Genomic DNA, 22356 nt, shown 5'->3' with positions numbered 1-22356 from the left:
GGGAGAGCCATAGTAATTAAGCTCTGGTCCACTGCATTTAGGAGAGGTTAGTTCTGAGGGATGTAGAATAACTTCAAGATGCCAAATTTCTCAAGGACTTATGACTTCCTAAAGAGTGTCTGGAGTTGGTCTAGAATTCCTTTGGAGGACCACTTTTCAAAGAGGGAAAAACCATGAAGGGATTTCTCTCTAGCTGATGCTTTGTTCTGTGTTCTCAATTCATATGCTTGGGGCCATACTGATGTAGAGGGCACTTTGCAAGTGCAGGAATATCCACAGGCTGTACCACCAGGACATCTCACATAACTCCATGTTTTGTTCCAGTTCAATATAACTCTTGCCTGAGTTGAAACAGCATATAATGGCAGGAATACCCTTGTAATTTTTACCAGCAAAATGATGTAGAACAGGGATTGAACCTCATTATATTGTTATCTGTGTGCAGCTTAGTTGTAAGGGACATATAGCTTTGCTATAGCATTTGATACCATCTTGCTGCTTTAGGCTGAACATAAATGCTGTCCCAATTACAGCAACCAGGGTTATAGGCCTTTCCTAGTAGCAGCAAGATGATTCTGTTGTTGTTAAGACATCCTTTCCAAATGAGCCTGATGGTGGCACTGTCATGGAGCTCTATGCATATCACTGTAAGAGCTAACCTGTTTGATAAGATGCAAATTTTACATCATGATGTTGTTTATGAAAAAAAAAAGTAGCACCTGTCTTATTTAAGTAAAACCTGTCTTGCATTTAGCAACATGTTACAAAAAATTGCTCAAAAATGTCCCAAAACATCTATCCTTATAAACCTGCTTTATTTCTAATTGTCACTCTAATTTCTAAGGAGCGAGTGAACATGGTTTCTTCTAATTTCTTTTGAATTTGGTCCCTTTAAGGTTGCCAGGCTTCTGAGCAGTAAAATACAGCAATAGATGTGTGTCCTGCATTGTATTTTTCACCTAAGCATTTGAAGACAACCTATTTGTTGTCTTGCATTGTATTTTTTACCTAAGCATTTGAAGAATTTTGTGATTCCAAAGCTATTTGCTTTACAAATAGCAATGGGAAATATAGGCATAGAGAAGTAATAAGTCAGTAGCAGAACTAGGAGATCTTGGCTTTTGTGCCTGTTGTCAGTCAGCAGCTCACATTCATTCCTCCCTGCAATGTGCTTTATCACAGCCCTGCTGTGACACCAACTTCTTTGGTGTTTGTGAACAGAGCTCAGTAGCACAGATAGAAGAGCAAGAAGTGATCATGAAGCAGAAACACAGTTGTGTTGGAAGATCCTTTCAGTTCCTTGGTTTCTGTGCTTCTTGAACTGACAGTAAAGTCTTCAGTGGTAACAGGGCATGAAAAATCCACTGTATTGTATATAGAAAGGGTTGCCATAAATTAGGAAGCCTCAATTTGTTTGACCTATGCCAGGGTTAGGCAGGTCAAGTCCCTGTTTAAAAAGTCATGATCACTCACTAACACGAAGGTGTCTCCTTTTCATTGCAATAAGCATTGCTGATCTGTCTCTCAGTGGAGCTGCCTCCTGCATTACAAAGATCTCTTACTTCTTTTTTAAGTAACATTATTGCTGATGAAAGGTTGTGAGATGAGGACAGGAGAAACTAGAGTCAGCGTTTACCTGCTTTGACAGTCTAGAAGAAATGTCAAAATGTATCTTTTGAGATTAAATAGCTCTTCCATGCCCCTTTCTTCCTCCAGGATTGTCTGTCTTAGTGTATATGTCTGTCATGCCAAGGTTAGGGGTCCTTTATGATGCTCGTCTTTATTTGTGTAGTCTTTTTCTTCCTCTGAAAATTTGCCTTCACCTTTACTGCCCCATTGCTCAGGTAAAGTAAAGAAGTGAGATATTTTTCACATGGTCTGGGCTCTTGATGCTTCCTAGGGAATGCTAAAGACAATCTGGAAGCATCTGTAGGATGTGTTTCATTTAGTTTCTGACAGTTGTGGGCCATGCTGGAAAGTCTGTTTTACTTCAGATATTTACTGGATAGAAACCAAATGTAGTCTGTGGAGCAGGCAGAGGACCATTCTCTTCCATTCTGCCGCAGGGAAGTGTGCAAGCTGTGAGGAAACAGAAAGTCCTGGGGTGTTTATGCAGTGACTCTGACTGAGCCATGGAGCAGCTTCCAAAGGAGGCAGAGAGCTGAGCCCAGCATCAGGGGCAGCTCCAGTGCAAGCCTCCAGCTTAAGCTTTCTGGGGAGAAGCATGTTTCCCTTTGGCAGTCTAGTTCAATATAATTACTACCCCAGCAAATGCAATATATATTGTTGCTATAACATGGTGTGCAGGTGCTACTGTGAGCATGGCTACTAACAAAGTAAAAAAAACAAAGAAGAAAACCCACCACATGACTCAATGTCACACCTTAAAATGCTGAGTCTCCCCCATCATTGTGAAAAAATAAGGGTGGGTTTTAGGATTTTTTGTCTTGCTTGCACTTCGCACTTTCTGTATCTTCTCACTGTCTATGGTGTTACATAAAGTATCTATGATTTCATCTCAGTGCCGGCACAGTAGTATTGTAAACCAACTGTACAGGTCTGCCTACAGTAATCTTCCTGTACTTCTGTTACAATAGTAAGTGCTGACCCATGAACTCTCTTGAAACTGAGACCATGGCAGTGCTGTGCTTAGCCAAGGACACACAATTTATGAGCATTTTAATCACTGAAGTTAATTACATCAAAACCTTGTATTACATGTAGCACTTTGACAAATTCGTACTGGTTTTGAGATGACACTAATTACTTCCATGACAGTTCATAGATGATTCCAAATTAATGTATAGTCTGATTAGATCTCTGTCAATCAAAGACAGTGGTTATTTTGTTGAAAATCTTAACATTTACTCAAGACTTTTTACAGAATGCTTCTACCATCATGTGAGTTCTGCAGGAGTAATTTAATTAATAATTCAATTCAGCTTTATGTACTGCTGCCTTCATTAAAGAAGTTGGCTACTGACAGCACTAATATTTAATGTTCTGTTAAGCCTGATTGAGATACAAGATTATGTCCACTTATATCTCCAAGAGGAAGGCAATAAAATTTTTCTGCATTAGTGAGATTACAGCTATAATTAATCTGCTGGCCAACCTGTACCAAGCCTACAACTCTTCACCGTGGACTAATTAAAGTATTCAGTCTGAAACAAAACAGGCATCATTAGCTCTCAAAGAAGGCTCAAAAGACTGGACCTAGTTTTATTTGGTAAAGGCCACCCTAGTTAGTACTAACTTCAATTTACAAATTGATCATTTTTTGGTGGTGTCTTTTGCCACATGACCTTTGGTATCTGTTCTGCACGTATAGGATACATGTAGGCACCAGAGGCACAAGGCAAGCTGACCTAGCTGCTGTCCCTGCTGAGGCACACTCATGTGCATTGGGGGAAGTTCATGTTGACATTCAAGCTTTGTTTGCTTTTACAACTAAAAATAACCACCTCAGATTTGAAAAAACAATATTGTTATTGAATCTTTTTTACAATGTAGTTTTCTAAACAACAAGTATTCTTTTAACAAGAGTGCTTGAGTGTTTTAGTCTCTCATAACGTACTTGATTAAGACCATTTGTGGTCTGCGGTAGCATATAGTGCCCATTCTTTGCTCATATTCTAAGTGGATTGTTAGATCAGTACTGGGGAGCTGAAGAAGCCTCTCACAGCTTCTTTTTTAGTGAAGAGTTAATTTTTTTTCAAATCTGTGAGTTTGATTCTTGCTTCCCATCTTTTCTGTTGCTGTTTCCCTCGTTGAGTTCTCAGTGCACCTGTGACATTTCTTCCTTTTTACTGGAGACTGACTTGATCACTTTAATGCTTTAGTTTTTCAGAGTCTTTTTCTAGAGTGATGCCAATGCATTTGAGTCAATCTTCTGCTTCTGTCCTTCTTTGTACTTCCATTTATTGTGTTTTAAGGCATCCAGTAACAGATCAAAAATGGAGCTACAGCTTCTCAAGTATTCCACTCAACAATTACAACATCTGTTGTAATTTGGGTTAGAATTTAAAACAAATTAAGCTACATCACTCTCTGAAGAATAAAAAAATACTTTATTATTCTAAAGCCATAGAAGATACAGGGACTTCAGCAAAAGGGAAGGTAAAGATGTTAGTAAATTGGTAATGACCTTGGTCCATCTGCCAAGGTAATTTTTCTGCCTTGTAATTGAAATGTATTCAAATGTAATTTAAAGGTCATCACGGATGCAAGTCAAAGACTTAAGCACAGTTTCTGATCAAAACGTTAAGTATTATCTTTGACTTTTATGAACGGCTGAAGGACTCTGCCAAATGGTAAATTTCTCTTATTTAATCAGGCTGCTTTGTTACAACAAACTTTGACTGCAGCTGTGCTCTTCACTTGAGGCCAGTACTCACTGAAACACTGAAGGACAGAGGAAGGTCTTTTATGCATAGTTATCTTGCGGTTCTGCAGTAAAGTGAACATGGAGGCAAATCCCAATGCAAAGTAATTCTTCAAAGGGAAAACAGAGGGTTATCTGAGCAGCTTTGACCCATATGACAAGTACAGTGTGAGTGGATGTGAAGGATGCTAAAACTTGTGTCAGAAAATTTGATCCTAAACCCAGAACTTTCTGGTATCCATTAAAAATATTTTTTGAAAGGAAATAGTAAGGTGGTATATGGGGGCTGGCAAGCCAGATTGTGCATTTAAGAATTTTAAATAGAGTAAAGAACCAGTAATATAAACAGGTACTTTTCTCTTTAAATGTCCATTTCCTGTGCAAAAATCAGCTGCATTCAGTGACCATGCATAAAATTTTGAGAAGCTCTTCCATGTCACTCAGAATATTTATTTCAGCATGAGGCATTGATTTTTAGTAATAATTCATGTATTACCAGTAGAAGATCCAACCAAAAATAAAGGGGAAGGGAAGAAAATGAACCTTCTGTCCTCTCTGTTAGGTATGCTAATTATTGCCAAAGAAATTGTCATTAATCTCTTTGTCAAGATCAGGAGTGACAGTGCCTTCAGAACAAAACTAGCCTATTTCAGCAGGGCAAGCCATATAGTCTGTCCCTCCCCGTCCACCCCAACAACAAAAAGTCAATCTTTGGATCTTCTCCAGCTAATCAGTGTAAATTATGGACACCCTGCACTCCATGGTTCTTCAACGCTGGCTTCATCCATGCCCAGCCAGCCTCTGTAGCCACTATGGTCTCTTCATCAGGCAGGTAACTTCTTCACCTTGGTGTTTTAGTTTAAAAATGAGGACTTGAGAAAGTGTTGTTTTGACATGTAGTGATTGTAAGTAAAGATGTTCGATCACGGTCTGGGCCCACTTGAGATGCGGCATTAATTAGTTATTATTAGTTATTAGTTATTAATTATATTTAATATGACTAACCTCTGTGGCTACACCATTGCACATGAACTGTGATCTTTGAAATCAGGTCGGATCCAGCTCTGTTGTATCGGATCTTCTGAGCTGATGTGATGGTGCCTAGATTAATTAATTATTCTGATTGTGTGGCTGATACCGTAAAGAAGGCAGCATGCACCACACACACTGTGGAGAGATTTGCAGAGATGATTGTTTAGCAGAGACTGTACATATGGAAATTTGTTCTCGTTTCTTCCTTTGTGCTATCCCATTTACAAATGGAAATGACTGCTTCGTAGCCAGTTCTCATTATATTTCTCTCCCATGAGATGTGAAATTAGCACTAGGAGAAATCCCACGGTGGTTTGGACTGAAGCCTAGCCTCTGCTGTCAAGGCTACCCCATCAGGAAGGGAGAGCAGGGAGGCAGCGAGGCTGACAGGACCCTGACCTCTCCAATATGCCTCAGCAAGGGGCAGAAGCAGTGCACTGGCATCAACCAGGGTCGGCCAAAGTGCCAGCCAGGGCTTGGCAAGGTGGTGGAGCCAAGGCAGGGTGAAGCTGGGAAGTCAAGTTGCTATCAGGCACAGTGTCTGTACAGTGTATCCATAAACAATACACTTTTATGTTAGTTAATACAGGGGCAATGTGGAGGCCCCTGTTAAGTCTGGTCAGGGCAATGAGAGCCTATTGGTGCCCTCATGTCCCCTGCATCCATGTAGGGCCCAGCCATCTTCTGGTGAGAGGGTCAAGCAAATCCACCCCTCGCTGCCCTTGGGGCCCACTCCTGTCCCTTGGTCTGGGGTTGTACAGCTCACTGCTTTACATCAACATCAAACACGATTGAGGCTGTCACTCCATTGCACACCTGGGCAAGGAGACAAAAAACTAGTTTAACACTACAGGGTTCATGTATATAAATGGGTTGCTACTTCCCTCCAGAGAGGTGTAGGTGTGTGTTGGGTTTGAGCAAGAGATGTATATTGGTGTTATCAGCAGTCACGTTAAAGATTCACAGTACTGCTGTATTACACTGAATAACAGAGCCCAGGTGGGACAGAGGGTGTAACAGCCGTGCATCAGATCATGCTACTTGCTAATCTTAGTGGGCCAGAAAAGCACATGGAAAGATTATATCTCATTGCAGTAAGCTGCATGTTGTTAAATAAGGCAATTTAAATATAGGCACAGACTTTCTGGCAAGGCTTAGTAGTACTGTTTTGTACTCGGTTATAGTTCTGTGTAATGTAAAGGTGATGAGGGTTGTCTTTTTTTCCTTCTAGAAAAGGGAATATGCTGCTAAAGATATAACAATAAAAGAAAAGGTATAAAGATAAAAGGTATAAAATCCTATTGCAGTTGCAGGCTTGTTTCTCTACATGCTTTTCTCCACCAGTGCATCCATCTTACCTGAAAGAAACATTGTGAGTGATCCCATTCAGCAGCTATTCAGGAAGCTTTCTTAAAACAGGAAAGCAAGGAGACCAGTTAGGCTGTTATAACAACATTTAAGTCTTTCCATGTGCATTCCTCTAAGCCACTTACAAGGCAAAGAAGTGTTTTTACTCTCAGTGCACAGGTGAAGGGGGCTCGAAGGTTGACAGAATCATTTGGATCTTGGTGACCACACTGGTAGGTGACTCGCTCAGATTTGTGCTGATCAGATTTCCTCTCCTTGGGTGGCTGCTTACTGGCCTGAGACTAGATCTCAAAAAAGTGGAGCAGGGCTTAGGAAATGAGGTCCCATTATTTGGCAATGCTGGCAAATTTTGCACATTGATATAGATGCCTGGGTATTTCTAATCTGTGTTTTCCGACACAAGTGATGAATGGTTTGCTAGCTTTTACTTCAGATGACCTCTGTGCTCACACAGCTCATGTAGGTAGACATGTATTTTCAGGTACTCTCTGTGTTGCAGAAACTGCACTCCCAATTCACACAAAAAGCAGCAAATAAGATATTTCCTCCCCAAACTCACTAGATCTACAAGCAAATTGTCTAATTTTGACCTTGAAGTCAATTAATTATTGATGTCTTTAAAGTAATTTTAAGTTAGTTTTTTTCTTTGGCCTTGATGATGGACTAACATAGACTTGTGTTCCCCAAAAAGTTAAAATTAATTTAATCTTATCCACAAAGTATCTATAATTGATCTATTTTACTGATAATTCTTCTATTTAATTGCTATGATTCTGTGGGCTGCAGTAGGGTCAGGCTAGCTTGCACAGGTGAGAAGTGAAACAATTGTTTTATCAAAAACTGGTCAACCCTGTAGGGGCCTTTTGCTTGAGATAACTTGCAACAATTCCATTTCATGGTGATATGCCACCAGCGGGGCTGAGATTGTTTGTTGTCAACGTTTTCTGTTGGCTCCTGGCCACCTTCAGGCACCACTGTCCTTCCAGGGCTGCCTGTCCTAACTCTGCATCAGGCCTTTTCTTTGCCCTTTGGTGATGCTGTGAAAACAAGAGACAACCAGAAGGGAAGTGAGTAACTTCATACAGGCTGAGACCAGCAGCATTCAAAATGCCTCAGTCCTGAATCGATTGGTACAGCTCAGTAAGCGACTGCAAGATTGCCTGGTTACCTTATCTGTGCACTTCCATCCCTCAAGATATTTGGATTTCTGTTAAGTAAGAACTCTGTTCAAAGACCTTGCTTGTAGTGTTAACTTTATACTGATATAGCAATTATCAAAACGCAGTGTTCCTGTAAATTAACATTGTGCTCTCAGCTCTTCCCTTACTACAATAAGCTCTAACAGGTAATATGGCTTTTATTACACAGAGCATTTCAGGTACCAGAGCTCTGCAATAAGAAATTGCAGTTTGTTTGTTTCTAGCGTAGCTGCTTGTAAATACTTGTTAAATTTGTTACACTGTCAGATTTTTTCTTAATGCTGTGAAGAGACATGGCAGTACCATCGAATTGCTGCAGTGGTCTGGGAATGTGTTTTTGAGGAGGACAGTTAAAAATTGCAGATTAAAAAGTTGATTGCGGGTAGGAAGGGGATTTTGATTCGTTTATCCTTAATTCTTCATATTTTAAAATGAATTATTTTACAGTCATTTAAGCATCTTATATTCATGACCATTTCAGGATACCTTAGCCAGAAATCAGGTTGGAGAAGTAAATTACAGTGCTTCACCTTTTTGCCCACATGTTTTCTTGCTGGTGATTGATGGCACGTGTCTGAATCCCTGGTTTAAATCCTCTTGTTTTGAGAGTATATAGCCTTGATTTCTCAAGAGCTCCTTAGCATTAAGAGGCATGAGAAGGAGCTTTGTTGTATGTGAAAAGCCTGACATAGAAACCTAAATCCAAGAACCCCAGTTAGATTGATACAGAAATCTTCCTGAAATTTCAGGCTCTATTAGAGGGGAAGTTTATTCACCTTTCTGCTCAGCATATCTTTCTATATACATGGGTATCTCTCTGCTCAATAAGAGGCAGATGCTCACCTCAGGATCCTGCCAGGCAACAGCAATGTTCCTGGCTCTGTCTTTGGGAAATTCTTGTTCTCCTGGGGAGTTAACTCTTCATTCTCTTGTTTCATCCTGCAACTGTAATGAAAGGAATGAAAGGAGGCTCGTGGCTCTGGTGTTTTCAATGGTACATATAACGATCTCAGTGAAAAATGTAAAATCTTTGCAAGTGTCATCTTTACATACTTGTTCCCACCATATTCCAGGAGGTTGTGTTGGGAATACCTGAACAGACATTTAATGATGAAGACAGTGCTGCCCTAAGCCAAATATATTACTCTAAAATGTTTTGGGTTTTTTTTTTGCATTTTACCTTCAAAGAGGTAGCTCTTTTGTCTTGCTTCTGGGTGAAGATGCCTCTTGGTTTACAATAATGCTTTTAAAAGCTTTTGTCTCTGTTCTAAAAATAAATGAGCATTTAGATTTCATATTTTGTGGGCTTTGATTTCATATTAGCTGTATGTAGCTCTCAACTAAAGACTTAGGAAGAGAAGGAGGGTTGCTTCTGATTCACCCCTTCATAATCTGAAAACTAAAGCTGGTTGTTTAGGTTTCTTTTTCTTTCCAATTAGCAGTTGTGGCAGGAAGATTCCAACAGGCAGTTTTCAGCAGTCTTCCTTACTGTTAATTCAAATTCAGCAGTAGCACAAATATGGTTCTTTTGATTTTAGTTGAATTACTCCAGAGTCAACTTGATATGCATGAGACCCCAATTACGGCCTAAAATATCAGGCTTTTTTACACTGACTAGCTCTGCTGGGAAAACTAGTAGAGGGTGAAGATTTATTTTAAAACATGAAGCAGAAGGCATAATTCCTGTGAATTTTTTTTTTGCTTTATGCAGGTTTAGAAGTAAAAATGCTTAACGTAAAATTATTGTCAGATAATACCACAAAAACACACCAAGAAACATAGAGTGAAGTTACCTGCATCATCCTGCTCACATCATACAGGGGAAATAATTCTTCCAGTCTGCATTGTGCCACATCTGGAGAGCTGCTAGTGTCATGGTTAGTTAGCACTTAATGGGGTTCTAGCTCCAAAGACAAAACAGAGAATCCATGCAAACAGACATATCCTGTATGGATACCTGCATCCACAGAGCATTTACAGCAAATGACACAGTATGGTGCTTGGTTGGTTTGGTTTGGGTTTTTTTTTGTCTTTCATGTACATACTAAATGCAATGCAAATAGTTTTGGCATCACAATTGAATTGTGTTGAGGCTTTTCTTTATAAAAGCTATAGGACAGACCTATCTTTTGAGCTCTACCTATGAAATTGTTTATTTGCAGCTTGTCTAATTAACAGGAAAAAGTGTGGTCAGCATCCTTAGCTCTGACATAGATTACATTGATTTCTTGTTGCTTAAGAAAGTCCTTGTCAGCACATAACTTTCTTCAATGCCATCAAGCATAAAAGTAAAATTATTTTAGCTATGGTAAAGTGTGGTTCCATGCACAGTAAGAACACAGAAAACCCACAATTTTTGTGACCTTTATCTGCTAAATAAAACCTGTTTGCATTATGAAAACACTAAGAGACTGTAGCATTTTGCTTTCAGTAACGCTGATCTGAGTGAGTTGCAGTCATCCTGTGTTGCAGCTGATGGTCTTGGACTGTTATCTATCCATTTGCAGTTTTTCTCAGCAGTGATAAGTACTCCTCAGAAAGCCACAGATGTAAGCCTTCTTCAGGATGGTGTGGTTAAAATTCACATAAGTAGAATACCATGTTACACATTTGTTAACGTTTTTAGCTGGAAACTACTTCATGTCTGCTGAAGAGGAAGCTTTTGTGGTTACTGCCAGTGTACTGGCTGAGGTTCAGGTCTAGACATGGAAGCTTAGAATTATGTCCTTCTCAGTCATGTTTTCAGATGCTGCATGGGACAGATCTGAGCTATCCTTACAGCATTTCCCTGGTCTTCCTTTGAAATACTACCTATTGTACAGTAATATTTTTTCTGAATATTTGGACCTTTTCCACACCCACAAGCTAAAGTGTCTTCAACACCTGGAAATCTATAGCAATAGGTCAGGTCAGCCTTACCTAATCTCCCAAGCTGGTTCCCCTTGGCTGAGCTGCCCTGGTCCTAAGCTGCACAGTGGATGGAGAGGGAAGATGTGAGAGCAGTTAGGTGGGGCCTGATAATGAGACAAAGTGACAGCTTGAATTTACAGACCCCATGAATCTGTGTGCTGCTTTACATGGGGTGGGAGGATGGAGATGCCCAGCTGGGACATCAAGGGCTGTGAGAATTTATTGTGTGTCCTTTGCTACATGTGCAATGTGGAGGCCGAAAGCAGCAAAAAACCCTGGTATGGTTCAGGTTATGGCTTTGCTACAACACAGTTGAAAACAGGAAGGTGGTTTTTTTTCCAAATACCTAAAGAGTAATTGGGTATCAGACTGCACCGTGATTTTAATATGTGCTGTTGGACATGCCCTGCTGTAATGGTCAGAGGGGTCGACCTGGAAGTGACAGACATGAAATTAGAATTTTAAAATGCAGAGCTTATAGTCTGCTTCAAACGTTGGGCTAAATAATAGGTTTCTTTCAACAGATCTTTGGGTTTGAATGTGTTATTTTTTTGGAAAATGTGGTAGTTTTACTGCTTCTCTAAGGATTTTACTAATTGTAGGTAAGAGATGTCTTGGCCTCAAATACTGGTTTGCTTTGGCTTTTTATTACGCTTGACAAACTGGTGCTTATTCTTCCTTCTTCCCACCATTATGTCTCCTTAATTCTACTCTACAGAGGAGTTGCTTCAATGTCTTGTCACATTTGAACTTTTGTTTAAGGATAAATTTTCCTGAGTGCTAAGTCTTACAGCAACTTAGGCACTTTCAAATCAAAGTCAGAGTAAGATGTATGCTCCTGAAGTCATGCTTTTCAGAGAGATTACTTTTCCTGCCTTGAATTGATTTAATAACTGCTCTGCACTTGAAGACTTCTGGGTACTGTACAGCCAAGTCACATCTAAAAATAGCATTAAGGTCCAAAAGCCACTAAGGCAATTTTGGAAAATGCAAAATGCAACTACTGTCCCTTTCTCTTACATCTCACAGGTTGGAAGGAACAAAGGACTCTTTCCTAGTGTCTTGATGACAATGTGAAACCTGGGTATGCCCAAAACATTGCTGGTGTGATTGTTTTTCATTACTGTAGATGATTAGGAAATTTGAAAGAGCTTCCTTCTGGATACATGATTAAATGTTGGTTCAAATTATTTGAACTGAGGTAATAAGGATATAACTGGTCTTTTGAGAGCTGTGATCCAAGCCGTTATTTTTGAGTTGAAAACTTAGTTTTGGCCCACTCCCATTAAAATCCAGAGTGTGCCAGAAACATTACCTTTTCTAGATGTTTGCAAACTCTCCAGAAACATTCTGGAGGAAGTTGAAAGAGTAACTCCAAAAGCTGTTCCTGTTGCAGCAAGTTCATATTAATTCTGTCTTGATCATGTAATGAAGACAAGTCTCCTTTCATTAGGCTAAAAGCTGAGTATGTAACGTATCAAAATGTGGTTTTAACCAGCAAGACCTCTGGACAGTCCATCACCTGTGTGGGACAAGAGTCCCTCATGCCTAGCTGAGACTGAAGACTTCTTTGGAAGAAGGTTGTGTGATAGATGGAGAAAGTACTGCTGTTATCTCTCCACAAAATTTGCAGTCCTCTTCACAAAGGAGTTTGATGTTTTGTGGAGCAGCATACATCTCAATAAGCAGAGAATTTGGTCATGATTCTCACCCAGCATTCCTTTGTTAAGGAATTAACAAGGTTAGATTGAGATGTGGGAGGGGGGCTTAGACTAGGGAATTAGGATTTTGGAGCTATCTCAAACCATGACAAAGGGATATCCAGCTGTCTTAAAAGAAATTTGTGCAGATAAAGCTCACAAATATTGCTGGATTTGCAAATAGCATATGAATTTGTCCTTGTATTTACAAAAAGCATGTGTTAATGAATACAAATTCATCTTCCCACAAACAAAACACTGTGAAAATCTGAGTTATCTTATGAAACTTGGCCTTCAAGCCTAAAATCAAATTACTGAAACCAGTCAAGAAACTGGAAGATTTAAGGTGGTATGTGACATGTTTTTGAATAGACAAAATTCAGTCATTTCTTAACAGCCTAGTGCTTGATTTGAACCCAGTAATGTTTCTAAGAGTACATTTTATGTATGACTGATCTAAAATGCAGGCAGGTACTTTTCCACGCAGAGTTTGGAGACTGTTACAGCACAGCTAAAAGGATGCAGGTAAAGCTGGGGAGCCACCAGAAGAAACAGCCCCTGAATGGTATCTGAGAGTAGGAGCAGAATGGGAGTCCTTGGGACTGTGGATCTGAGACCATCAGTACTGTTTTGTTGTTCACAAGGTTTCGCAAGGAGAAACTGTTGAAACAAAGTTCCTGTGAACTTACCTTGCAAGAGAGCAGACCATGCTACTTTGATTATGGAGGTCACATACAAGGATGACACCATAAGCAGAATTTAAAGTTGTGCCCCTGATGGATTAGCATTGATCCATGTGTCCTCCCTACATCATCACCTTCTGGGGACCAAGTTCTTCAGACTTTTCAACACGTTTATTGTATAACCAGTCCTAAAATGGAAGAGATGTGTGAAAACTGTTTAAATATCCCCTTCTTGCTTCAGGCTGTCCTTGGACTGCTTCTCAGGTGTGGATGCAGTTGTGCAAATCTGCCTTGCGTGGACTGGAGCCAGTTTGGGATTGCCTTGGAGCAGAACGCGATGCCTTTGCTTCGCTCGCTTGCAGCCGAAGCGCCACATACATTTCCCCCCACCCAGCAGCAGTGCTCGTGGTTCCAGTATGGCAAGGAAGGGCCAGCAAGGCAGAGGTGCCCTCTTACCCCTGCTTGGAGCTACCTCCCACCTATGCAGCAAGAAAAAATGCTTTCGGATCTGTCCAGCTCTCCTAGAATAACTATAGCAAGATTAAACTTAAAAAATTCCCTTTTTCCCCTCACTTTGTCTTCCCCCTTCCTTCTCATCTTCATTAAATCAGGAGGAGATGATGTGCTGAAGGCCACCCGGACACCTGTTACTGTTACTCCCCACGTTCCAAGCGGATTACCACAGGCCTGATGATTATAGTGGTTGAGAACCCTATGAACCCAGGTTCTGGGTACTATGGAGGAATCTTATCATAAATCTAAGACATCTAGAAAATATTTCCAGTGCATACTTATGTATACTGACAAGATCTCTAATAACACTGGCTGGGGATAGCAAACAAGTCAGACTAAAGACTACCACTGGCACATTTTCTGTGTGCCAGAGCTTTAAAGTATTTGAAAATGCAAAACATGTATCTAGCAAATTTCCAAAGTGCCCCTACAAAAGAAGAACAATTCTACACTCAGTCCTTTTTTAATTTTCTGGCTCTGTCTGTATAAAGCAGCCCCCACAATATTGCTGCCAGGAGAGGTATGTTTTTATTACATCTATTGACATACTTTCACGTGCAATTTTAGCAGAGACAAAGCACAGCTGGGCTTTAGCTTGTTATTGAGGGTGAAACCCAATCTGCTGTAGACTAATTTCACTGAAATGAAAACAAGATGATTTCATTGTTAAAAATCCCTTTGGAGATACCTCAGCAATTTTGTTTTGTGAAACAAATAATTATATAATTTTACTTTAGGGTATTGTGAGGGCAAGGGATTAATATTTGTAAATGTCTCCATGAAAATCAGTCAGGTTACAAGACTGTATTTCACCACAAAGCAAGGCCGGAACAATTGGAGTTTCATGAAGCAAACACACAGATGTTCACAGGGGGAAAAATACAAGTCTTTCTGAACCTGTTCCAGGATGAAGTGTGACACTGCCTGGGCTCTTGGAGCAGAGAGGAAGGGTCCTAGCACATGCAGTCCCTGGAAGTGCAGGACTCAGCCTGGGACTGTGAGCCCTGCTGAGGGCATGGTGTTAAGCTAAGGCTCAGCTAGATGTGAGCACAATTAAACTAGTCTCCAGACTGGAATTAGCTTGAAGCCTGGACAAAGCCAGCCTGCAAAACACGTTGTAAATATAGCTTTGGAAAGAGCTTTTCCTGGAGTATCACATGAAGAGGTTATAACTTCTCTCCATACCTTCTCCAGGCCAAACGGGAATCTTACTTCTGCCAGCAGGTTCCTTCAGGCCAGAGTTTTCCCCAGGAAGGAGCACTGAAGCTTTTCTTTCAGAAGCAAGTGCTGGTAGTTCAGACAGCGTGCAGAAAACCAGTCATACATATTACCAAAATTCTTACGTCAACAATAGCAACGAAAAGCCACCAAAAAACCCTCAAACACCTTCCTCCCTGTCCCTTTCTCACAGACAACACACACCAAAAAACACTGAGGCCTAATGCTGAAAGTTTCAACATATAAGATCTAAATTTCATAAATTCTAAAGAGAGGAGGAGAATGAAAAAGAAACAGAGGTGCCAGGAAAGGGTTCAAGGAAAGCAAAATCGATTACTGGTTTTTCAAATTTTTTACAACTCTACAGGAAAGCAATAGACCTTTTGACTTGTAACCTCCTGCTTACTGCTGTTAGCTGTGAAAAGTTCATGGGAAAAGATGGTGACTTTAATTAAAAAAAAATTGAAATAATAATGAAATGTCATTTCTCCAGGAAAGGTTTTATATATTGGAGGAGTCATTCTTTTAGTTAAATGATAATCTAGGCATCAAGCAAATCAGGCAGACAGGGCTGTCTGTTCTGCACTGACACAATTGTGTTCTGACCCCATTAGCTGTTAGTGGGCTGCAGAGTGCATACATTAGGCTTTACACCCAGCTGCAGGATATAAAACAGCCCTAATGAGAGGTTTCCCCAGACTCCTTTTGCAGAACTGGTAACTGGACTTGTTCATATTTTTAATAACCTTCATTGTGGCTGTGCATCCCTTTGTGCCTGGGAAGCACCACAGCCAGCTTAAAGCATCAGGGCTCATTCAGGGAATCTGCTTGATAGACAAACCCACTCCAAACGACAGGATTGAAACAGACCTTTTTAATTTGACAGGAATAAACCTAGTCCAGTTCCCTGAAAATGGAAAATACTGGAGCTGGCAGTGGGTCAGGCATCCCTGAAGCTTTGACAATCCAGATTTCCATTTTCAAATTTTGTGGGTTGACTCTACTTCCTTATGAGACTGAATTGCCAATAAAATTAATTAGAAGCACCATAAGTTGGTCATCTCAAGAGTATTTCTACTTGAAGTAATCATTAATTATTCTGACTAGGATTGTCTGTCTTTTCTATTTTTAGGTTGGCCATGGGCGACACTGACTGTTCTCGGGTTCCTGTACTGCTATTCTCATGTTGGAATTGAATGGGAGCAAAAGTATGCTGCGACTTAGGAATGATGCAAACAATTATTTTTAAGGCAGGTTTATGATTTTTCTACACTGCATATCCTATCTACAGACGGGTGTGCCAGACCAAGAATTCAGTCATTGTGTTAAAAAAAATAAAGCTCATTTAGTTGATTTTGGATTCCGAATGCAGAAAATGAACCAGAAACACTAATGGTGGGAGAAATTATGAAGCATTTTGAATTATGTTATTTTTGTAAAACACCATCTCTGTACATTGGAAGCACACATCTCAGAACAGGTATTTTATATATGTTGAAAATTGTTTTAATGTTTTGGTGCCTATTCTGAGATACTGAAGAAAAAAAATTCTTCTACTTTGGAGAATTCAAAAAGCCCAGTCTCTCACAGCTGCTGTCTAGGAGCATGGAGGGCTGTGCCCTCCACTTACACTACTCCATAAAGGGCATGATGCTCATCAGTTCTTCTTGATTGCTTTCTGATATAAGTGAGAACATTTTGGTATTCTCATTGGCTGCAGTAGTTCTGCCTTAAGCTACTTTTCTATCTACTGTAGCAAAGTCCGCTTTTTCTTTTTTATGTCTTCATTTAAAATTTTGCCTTTAAAATAACACCCTTTTTTGGTAATCTTGGGACTGTTTTTTTTTCTTTCTTTAAAAAGAGGGAGTAGGGAGGTAGGTCTTTTTTTAAGGGACAGCTTTTCTTTTTAATCAAATATGCTCTTACAGCTTTAAGTGCTCTCTGCTTTATGTTAGAGCTAAAGCATAAAATATTACCCTTATAATGGGGCAAGTCCCACCTTCAAGGGAACTGTTCAGTCTGCCTCTTGTATTGCTCTGTTATGAAGGGAGATAACCCAGGTCTGGGTGAATGGTAAATTTGTTCAGTTTGCAGCTCCTGCAATACTGAAGACACCCTAGGAGTAACTTTTTAAGACCTTTAGAAGAAAGCAGAATGGTCCAATACAGTGACATCAAATTAGCTGTAATAAACTGATGTTGAAGAGCAGCCAGAAGACCTTTAGTCTTTCTAAAGTTAGTTATTCCCCCTAGGCATGGTAAAAGGCCACCAGTTCTGGAGAGGACTTCTTCCAAAAGCAGCTTCCTCCACCCAAAGCAGAAGGACACGTGTCAAAACTTGTTCCATGCCGCTGGCAGACATTTCAGTCTGTTGGGAGGCACATTTAGTGACCTACTGCATCACTCCTGCAGCTTTGGCCAAGTCTGGTATAGCTTATCCCTTCAACAAGAAATTCAGTCCCTGATACAGGCTTCAGTTTATTGCCTGCATTTCTGATGTATCTGCTGCTCAGAACTACAGCAGCCTTCCTTTTACCCTCCATTTGTTCCTGAAGAAATAAGGGCAGAGGCTTCAGCTCTCTGTCCATCCGGAGACAAGCACATCTCTTGCTGTTTCAAAGTAGAAGCTCCAGCCCTTTATGATAAAATTTCCCCCTCCTCCCCTGCCATGAGAATGCCATGATTTCCTCTGGAAGCCCTTACTAGGAGCCACCATGGGCTGTTGAAAATAAGACTTACCTTGAATGCTGCCTGGGCAGAGACACGGTCCTCCTGATTGACTTAAGATGATTTCAGGGATTCTGTCAGCTGCAAAGTAGATGGCTCTAAGCCTCTGAATTTACTAAAAGGATCTGAGATTGGCCTCTATTTTGGGGTAGCACTGAGCTAAGGGCAAGAACTTTCTCAAACTTTACTCAAACTTTGTACTTAAGTGGAATTAGCATTAGAGCAGTAAGTCATGAGTCTATTCTTCAGTCTTATTGATTACTGTTATTACATGAAATGAGGAGCTGCTAAGTGATTGGATTCCAATTTGTATGCATGCAAAACTTCCAGCTCCAATATGGAAATGACCTTGAAGGTCATACAAAGAATCCTTATTTCTGAACTAAAATAGTTTTCTTTTTTTTTTCAGTGCTTTATATATATATATATATATATATATATATATATTATAATTTTGTATCTTTTTCTGTTTGTATAAATAAAGCTGAAACGGACTGTTGGCTTGAGAACTGTAACTTGGAAAGCTGTGGTTTGGTGTAAGAAAAGTAAGTGCTCCACTGTTGTGAAGAAACACTACTGTGCACTGGAAGCCTGCAGGATGGGTACAATGCAGACTGGTCACTTTTATCCCTGCTGTGTTCTGCATGGAACACGCATTCCCTAATGGTGTGAGTTTAAAAAGCGAATACACCTTTTGTAGATGGGCTAAGGTGAGGCTTCAGCATGTGAAGCTTCTGAGAAGAATAACATACAGTTAAAACAATGCTTCCCAAAATTCCTTCTCAGTCCTGCTTATCCAGCAGCTGTCAGCATGGGGCACGCTCAGTCAGACACACAGCTCTGTGCCTGAAGCACTACAAACATGCATGGTCAGCTACGCCTTCAGCTTGGAAACACACTCCTCAGCATGACCTGAGAATTGACTCTTCATTGTCAGATGGCACCTTAGGTAATCGTGTGGCAGCCCAAAATGCCATCCTCCAAGCAAGTCCTCTGTGACAGTCTAGAGAGATGAGTTTGCAGAGACCTGGAAGAGACTGAAGTAGCCATCCCGCATATGAAAGGAAAAAATAGGTAAGGGGAGGAGGAGAGAGAGAATTCCAAACACTGAGGAAAAGCTAGTTAAGGGATGTAGGAAACAGTTGACAAAGACAGAAATTGCCAAGGTAAGACATTGGTAATTTTGAACCAAAGGGGGGCACTTCTTGTGGGTGGAACAGCAGATAATGACTTCTACTGCTAAGAGACCCTGAAAGTCACAAAAGTGCAGTGACCAAAAAAAGAAAAACTGAAGGCAGTGGCTCTGAAAATGAGCTGGACAGACACATTATGGCTACTGACAAAAACAGTACAGAAGTGATTTTGAAAAGTTGCCTAAGAGACTGCCAAGCATAGCCTGACCTAATATATGGCTTTAATGGCTACCACAAAGCTCTAGTAATCAAGTTCCTTGTACACACACAGACACAGACATCCTTCCCCTAGCCCCTCCTTGGCTAACAGAGCCCTCCCAGCCATCATTATTACGGGGGATGGTAAGATTACGCTAAGTGGCTCTGTCTTTAATTCTGCATTGATTGGTGGGTGAGCAAGGCTTTGCTCACATATCTCTTTCACATCTGAGGGCTTAAAGCAGCTTAGTTGGAGTAACCAGCTTACCACAGGTCAGAAGAAAAACAGCTTAACTGTGAAAACCTGCAGCAATTTTGTTATTAGTCACAGCAATAACGCAGGGCCTGTCCTTTCTTTTGCGCACCCACTTAATTTCCTTCGTCACTGCTAACTCTTGAGCCGGTCTCATCTCGCAATTGCTGAAGGGGGGGCTTGCCTTCCTCTGGTTTGCCGGCAGGATTGTCCTCAGGGAGCTGTGAAGAGCAAAGAGATTGCTATGCATGGTCTGTCACAGCTTCTCACGGTGCTTTATAGTTCTCCCCCTCCCGCGAGTAGCGCAGCCCATTATTGCTTTGCAAAATAACACTCTCAGCACACAGCCACTTGTTAGTCAAGGCATACATTTTAATCCAGCAGGGACAGCTGAAATACTGCTCTATGCAAAGTCTGTGAAGAACGGCTTGCCTGTAACACCTTTGAGGAACAAGGGGAAATCTGCATTACAATAGATCGTTTCTTGTATTATGGGACCCCTGAGAGCAACCCTCTCTGGTGGGCATCTCTGCTGACCCCCACAGATGCACAGGAGTGTTCTGTGTATGTGCACTGAATTCCAGTGGTTCCACCACTCGCTGCTTGTGGAGCAGTTCCTTTGTTAGTTGCAAGTAAAAGGAAGAGAAGATAAAGAAAACTATTTTTTTTTTTTAATTTCTGCTTCATGTACATCCAGTCATCTCCAACACAGGTACTGCCAGAGCATCTGAGAATGAGATGAGTCCCAGCTGCCCGTGCATGAATCACCTACACCTGAGTTTACTGCAGAGACCAACTCGGCTCAGACATCCCCAGCCTGGGGGCAAGCACTGGCAGCTCCAAGCTTCAGAGGCTTTCAGAGATGCCACCAATGCCCAGGAGAACAGGAAAGAAAGTGTCTAATGGATCTGACCTATATAGACACTGCACAAGAGATGGAGCTGAAGAGTATCAAGGCTCAACTTTGAGGCAGCCTCTGCACCGCTCTGTTCAGAGCAGTTCCCACAACCTTCTGCAAAGTGAGTGAATCCTCCAGCCAGTGTCAGCATTGCTAGCCCTCAGAACTACTGCTCTGGGAGGAAAAAGGCATGTGCCAGTACAGATAATGGCAGGATTAAAACTACACGGCAGCATTAGGGGAATCAAACACACTTGCAGATCCTCAAAAGTCTCCTCATTCCTTATGCTGGGAGTCACAAAAGTCTGCGTGAGAGCAGGTTAAGCTAACATCAGGATGTAACAGGCAAATTTTGACCACAAACTAGCCTGCACCACCTTTTGTCATACCTGGGGCAGCTCAGTCTAAGTAGCCTTAGGTACCCACATACTAGCAGCTTTCAGAAAGAGATCAGATGAAATGGGCTACCTGTGGCCCATGCCTTCCCCAGCAATGGTCAGCTGTGCATCAAGCATCCATGGGGATTTAAGAATAGCTTTATATATGGTTGGATAGCTGAAGTGAATCATTGCAGACAGGTGCATCAGCCAACCACTGAAAAATTAAAGTTTACTGAAGAAATAATACAGAAATATAACTTCAGTTATTACCTGTGACATTTAAATTGTATTGGCACTCCCTCTAGATCTTTCTTGACAAAATTAATTAATTTTTATGGACCACAGCATTTCCATCCCTGCACTACTGCATTTGAGTTTCCAAAATTAAGTGGCAAAAATAGAAGAACTGGAAATGATACTAGCAGACCAGAAACAGCTACACTGTTGGTAAATTAATTAAAAGCAAGTCTTAAGGAATAAATAAGATCCTGTTGGGTTTTTTTTTTCAGACTGCTGCTGGAAGGGTTAAGGTTGCTTTGGGGGCTCAGTTATATGGGGGGATTACCTTATAGTAAGCCACATGCAGAGATAAAAATAAACATTTATGAGACAGTTCTTTAAGTGATGTTACTGCTAATTTATAGTTATGGGTTTCTTTACTCTTGTGGTAATACTTTTATGCTGAGGTGGTAATTCATGCTGAAATTACAGGCTAATAACTTTCATTTGGTCATATCTCTGCTCCAGGCCACTTCAGCGACCTCTCAGCTGCCTTCTTCCCGCTCTTGGCATCCTGCCTCAAGGCCACGCCTTGATCAGGCTCAGTTCTCATGACAATGCTGCAAACACAGTCTGGGCATGGTCTGGGTCCTGCCTTGGAAAGCATCAGCTCCGGACCAGGCTGTCTAGTGAGCAGTCGAGCACTTGCCCAGCCCCACTGCTGCCTGCCAGGGCCCCCAGCATTCCAGACAGCAATACCAGAAAGTCACCAGGGATCTGTCAGCAAGTGGGTCTTGAGCTCAAAGCTTGTCAACTGTGACATCTCTTGACTCATACTTCACACACCACTGCTGGTGCCATCTGCCCAAAGTTTAGCACCCTTCACTTGGGTTATTTATTCTCAGAGTTCCTCAATCTGATCAAATCCTGCCAAACATCGCTTGGTAAAAATACAAGACCCACAAAGGGTCTTCAGTCTCCGAAGACGTCCTGCTTGCCTTGAATGGTTATGCCAACAACCACTGACACCATGAACAACTGCAAGTTGGGTATGAGCCCTAACATAGGCATAAGACTTTAGAACACATGACAGTAATTCAAAATGCTATAGCACTTGGAGGCTCTGAAGTGCCTATTACTTAATGCTGGTTGAGGAAACTTCCAGTTTAAGAAAAATGACATTTTCGTAATAATAGGTTTCCAAGCTAAATATTTAAAGTTTTAATACTGCTAGCAGTAACACAGGGGCACTCTGTGGCACTGGGAGAGACAACTGAGGGAGGATAAAGTATCTTACAGCTCCTTCCAGCAGGCAGACGGTGACTCAAGAGGGCTAGAGCCCTTTATAACCTCCAGCCAAAGGACCCTCCTGGGCAGTCAGTCCCATTTGCTCTTGTGCTAGTGTTGTGCTTTCCTTTTCAGCTCCCTCCCTAATGTCTACCCCTTTGGTAGTAGGTGGGTTGCACTCACCCTCTCGCCCTT

General features: G+C 41.1%; 1 protein-coding gene and 1 long non-coding RNA gene across 3 annotated transcripts in view; one reads left to right on the top strand and one right to left on the bottom strand.

The window, feature by feature from the left end:
* Positions 1–18248, top strand: part of HHAT (hedgehog acyltransferase) — a 145602-nt gene extending 127354 nt beyond the window's left edge. For both annotated transcript variants that reach the window (XM_064648300.1, XM_064648299.1), the window contains one exon: positions 16140–18248. In XM_064648300.1, coding sequence (XP_064504370.1) covers positions 16140–16231 — 92 coding nt within the window. In that variant the 3' untranslated portion in view covers positions 16232–18248. The remainder of the gene's footprint in view (positions 1–16139) is intronic.
* Positions 4814–12616, bottom strand: LOC135411097 (uncharacterized). The gene is made up of 2 exons (XR_010428985.1): positions 8827–12616; positions 4814–7821 (listed from the first exon to the last, which is right to left on the bottom strand). It is a non-coding gene; the product is annotated as an uncharacterized LOC135411097 (long non-coding RNA).
* Positions 18249–22356: the final 4108 nt, after the last annotated feature.

This window comes from Pseudopipra pipra, chromosome 3 (assembly GCF_036250125.1).
Source record: "Pseudopipra pipra isolate bDixPip1 chromosome 3, bDixPip1.hap1, whole genome shotgun sequence".
NCBI classification, from domain to species: Eukaryota; Metazoa; Chordata; class Aves; order Passeriformes; family Pipridae; genus Pseudopipra; species Pseudopipra pipra.
This window is presented reverse-complemented; position numbering and strand designations above follow the sequence as displayed.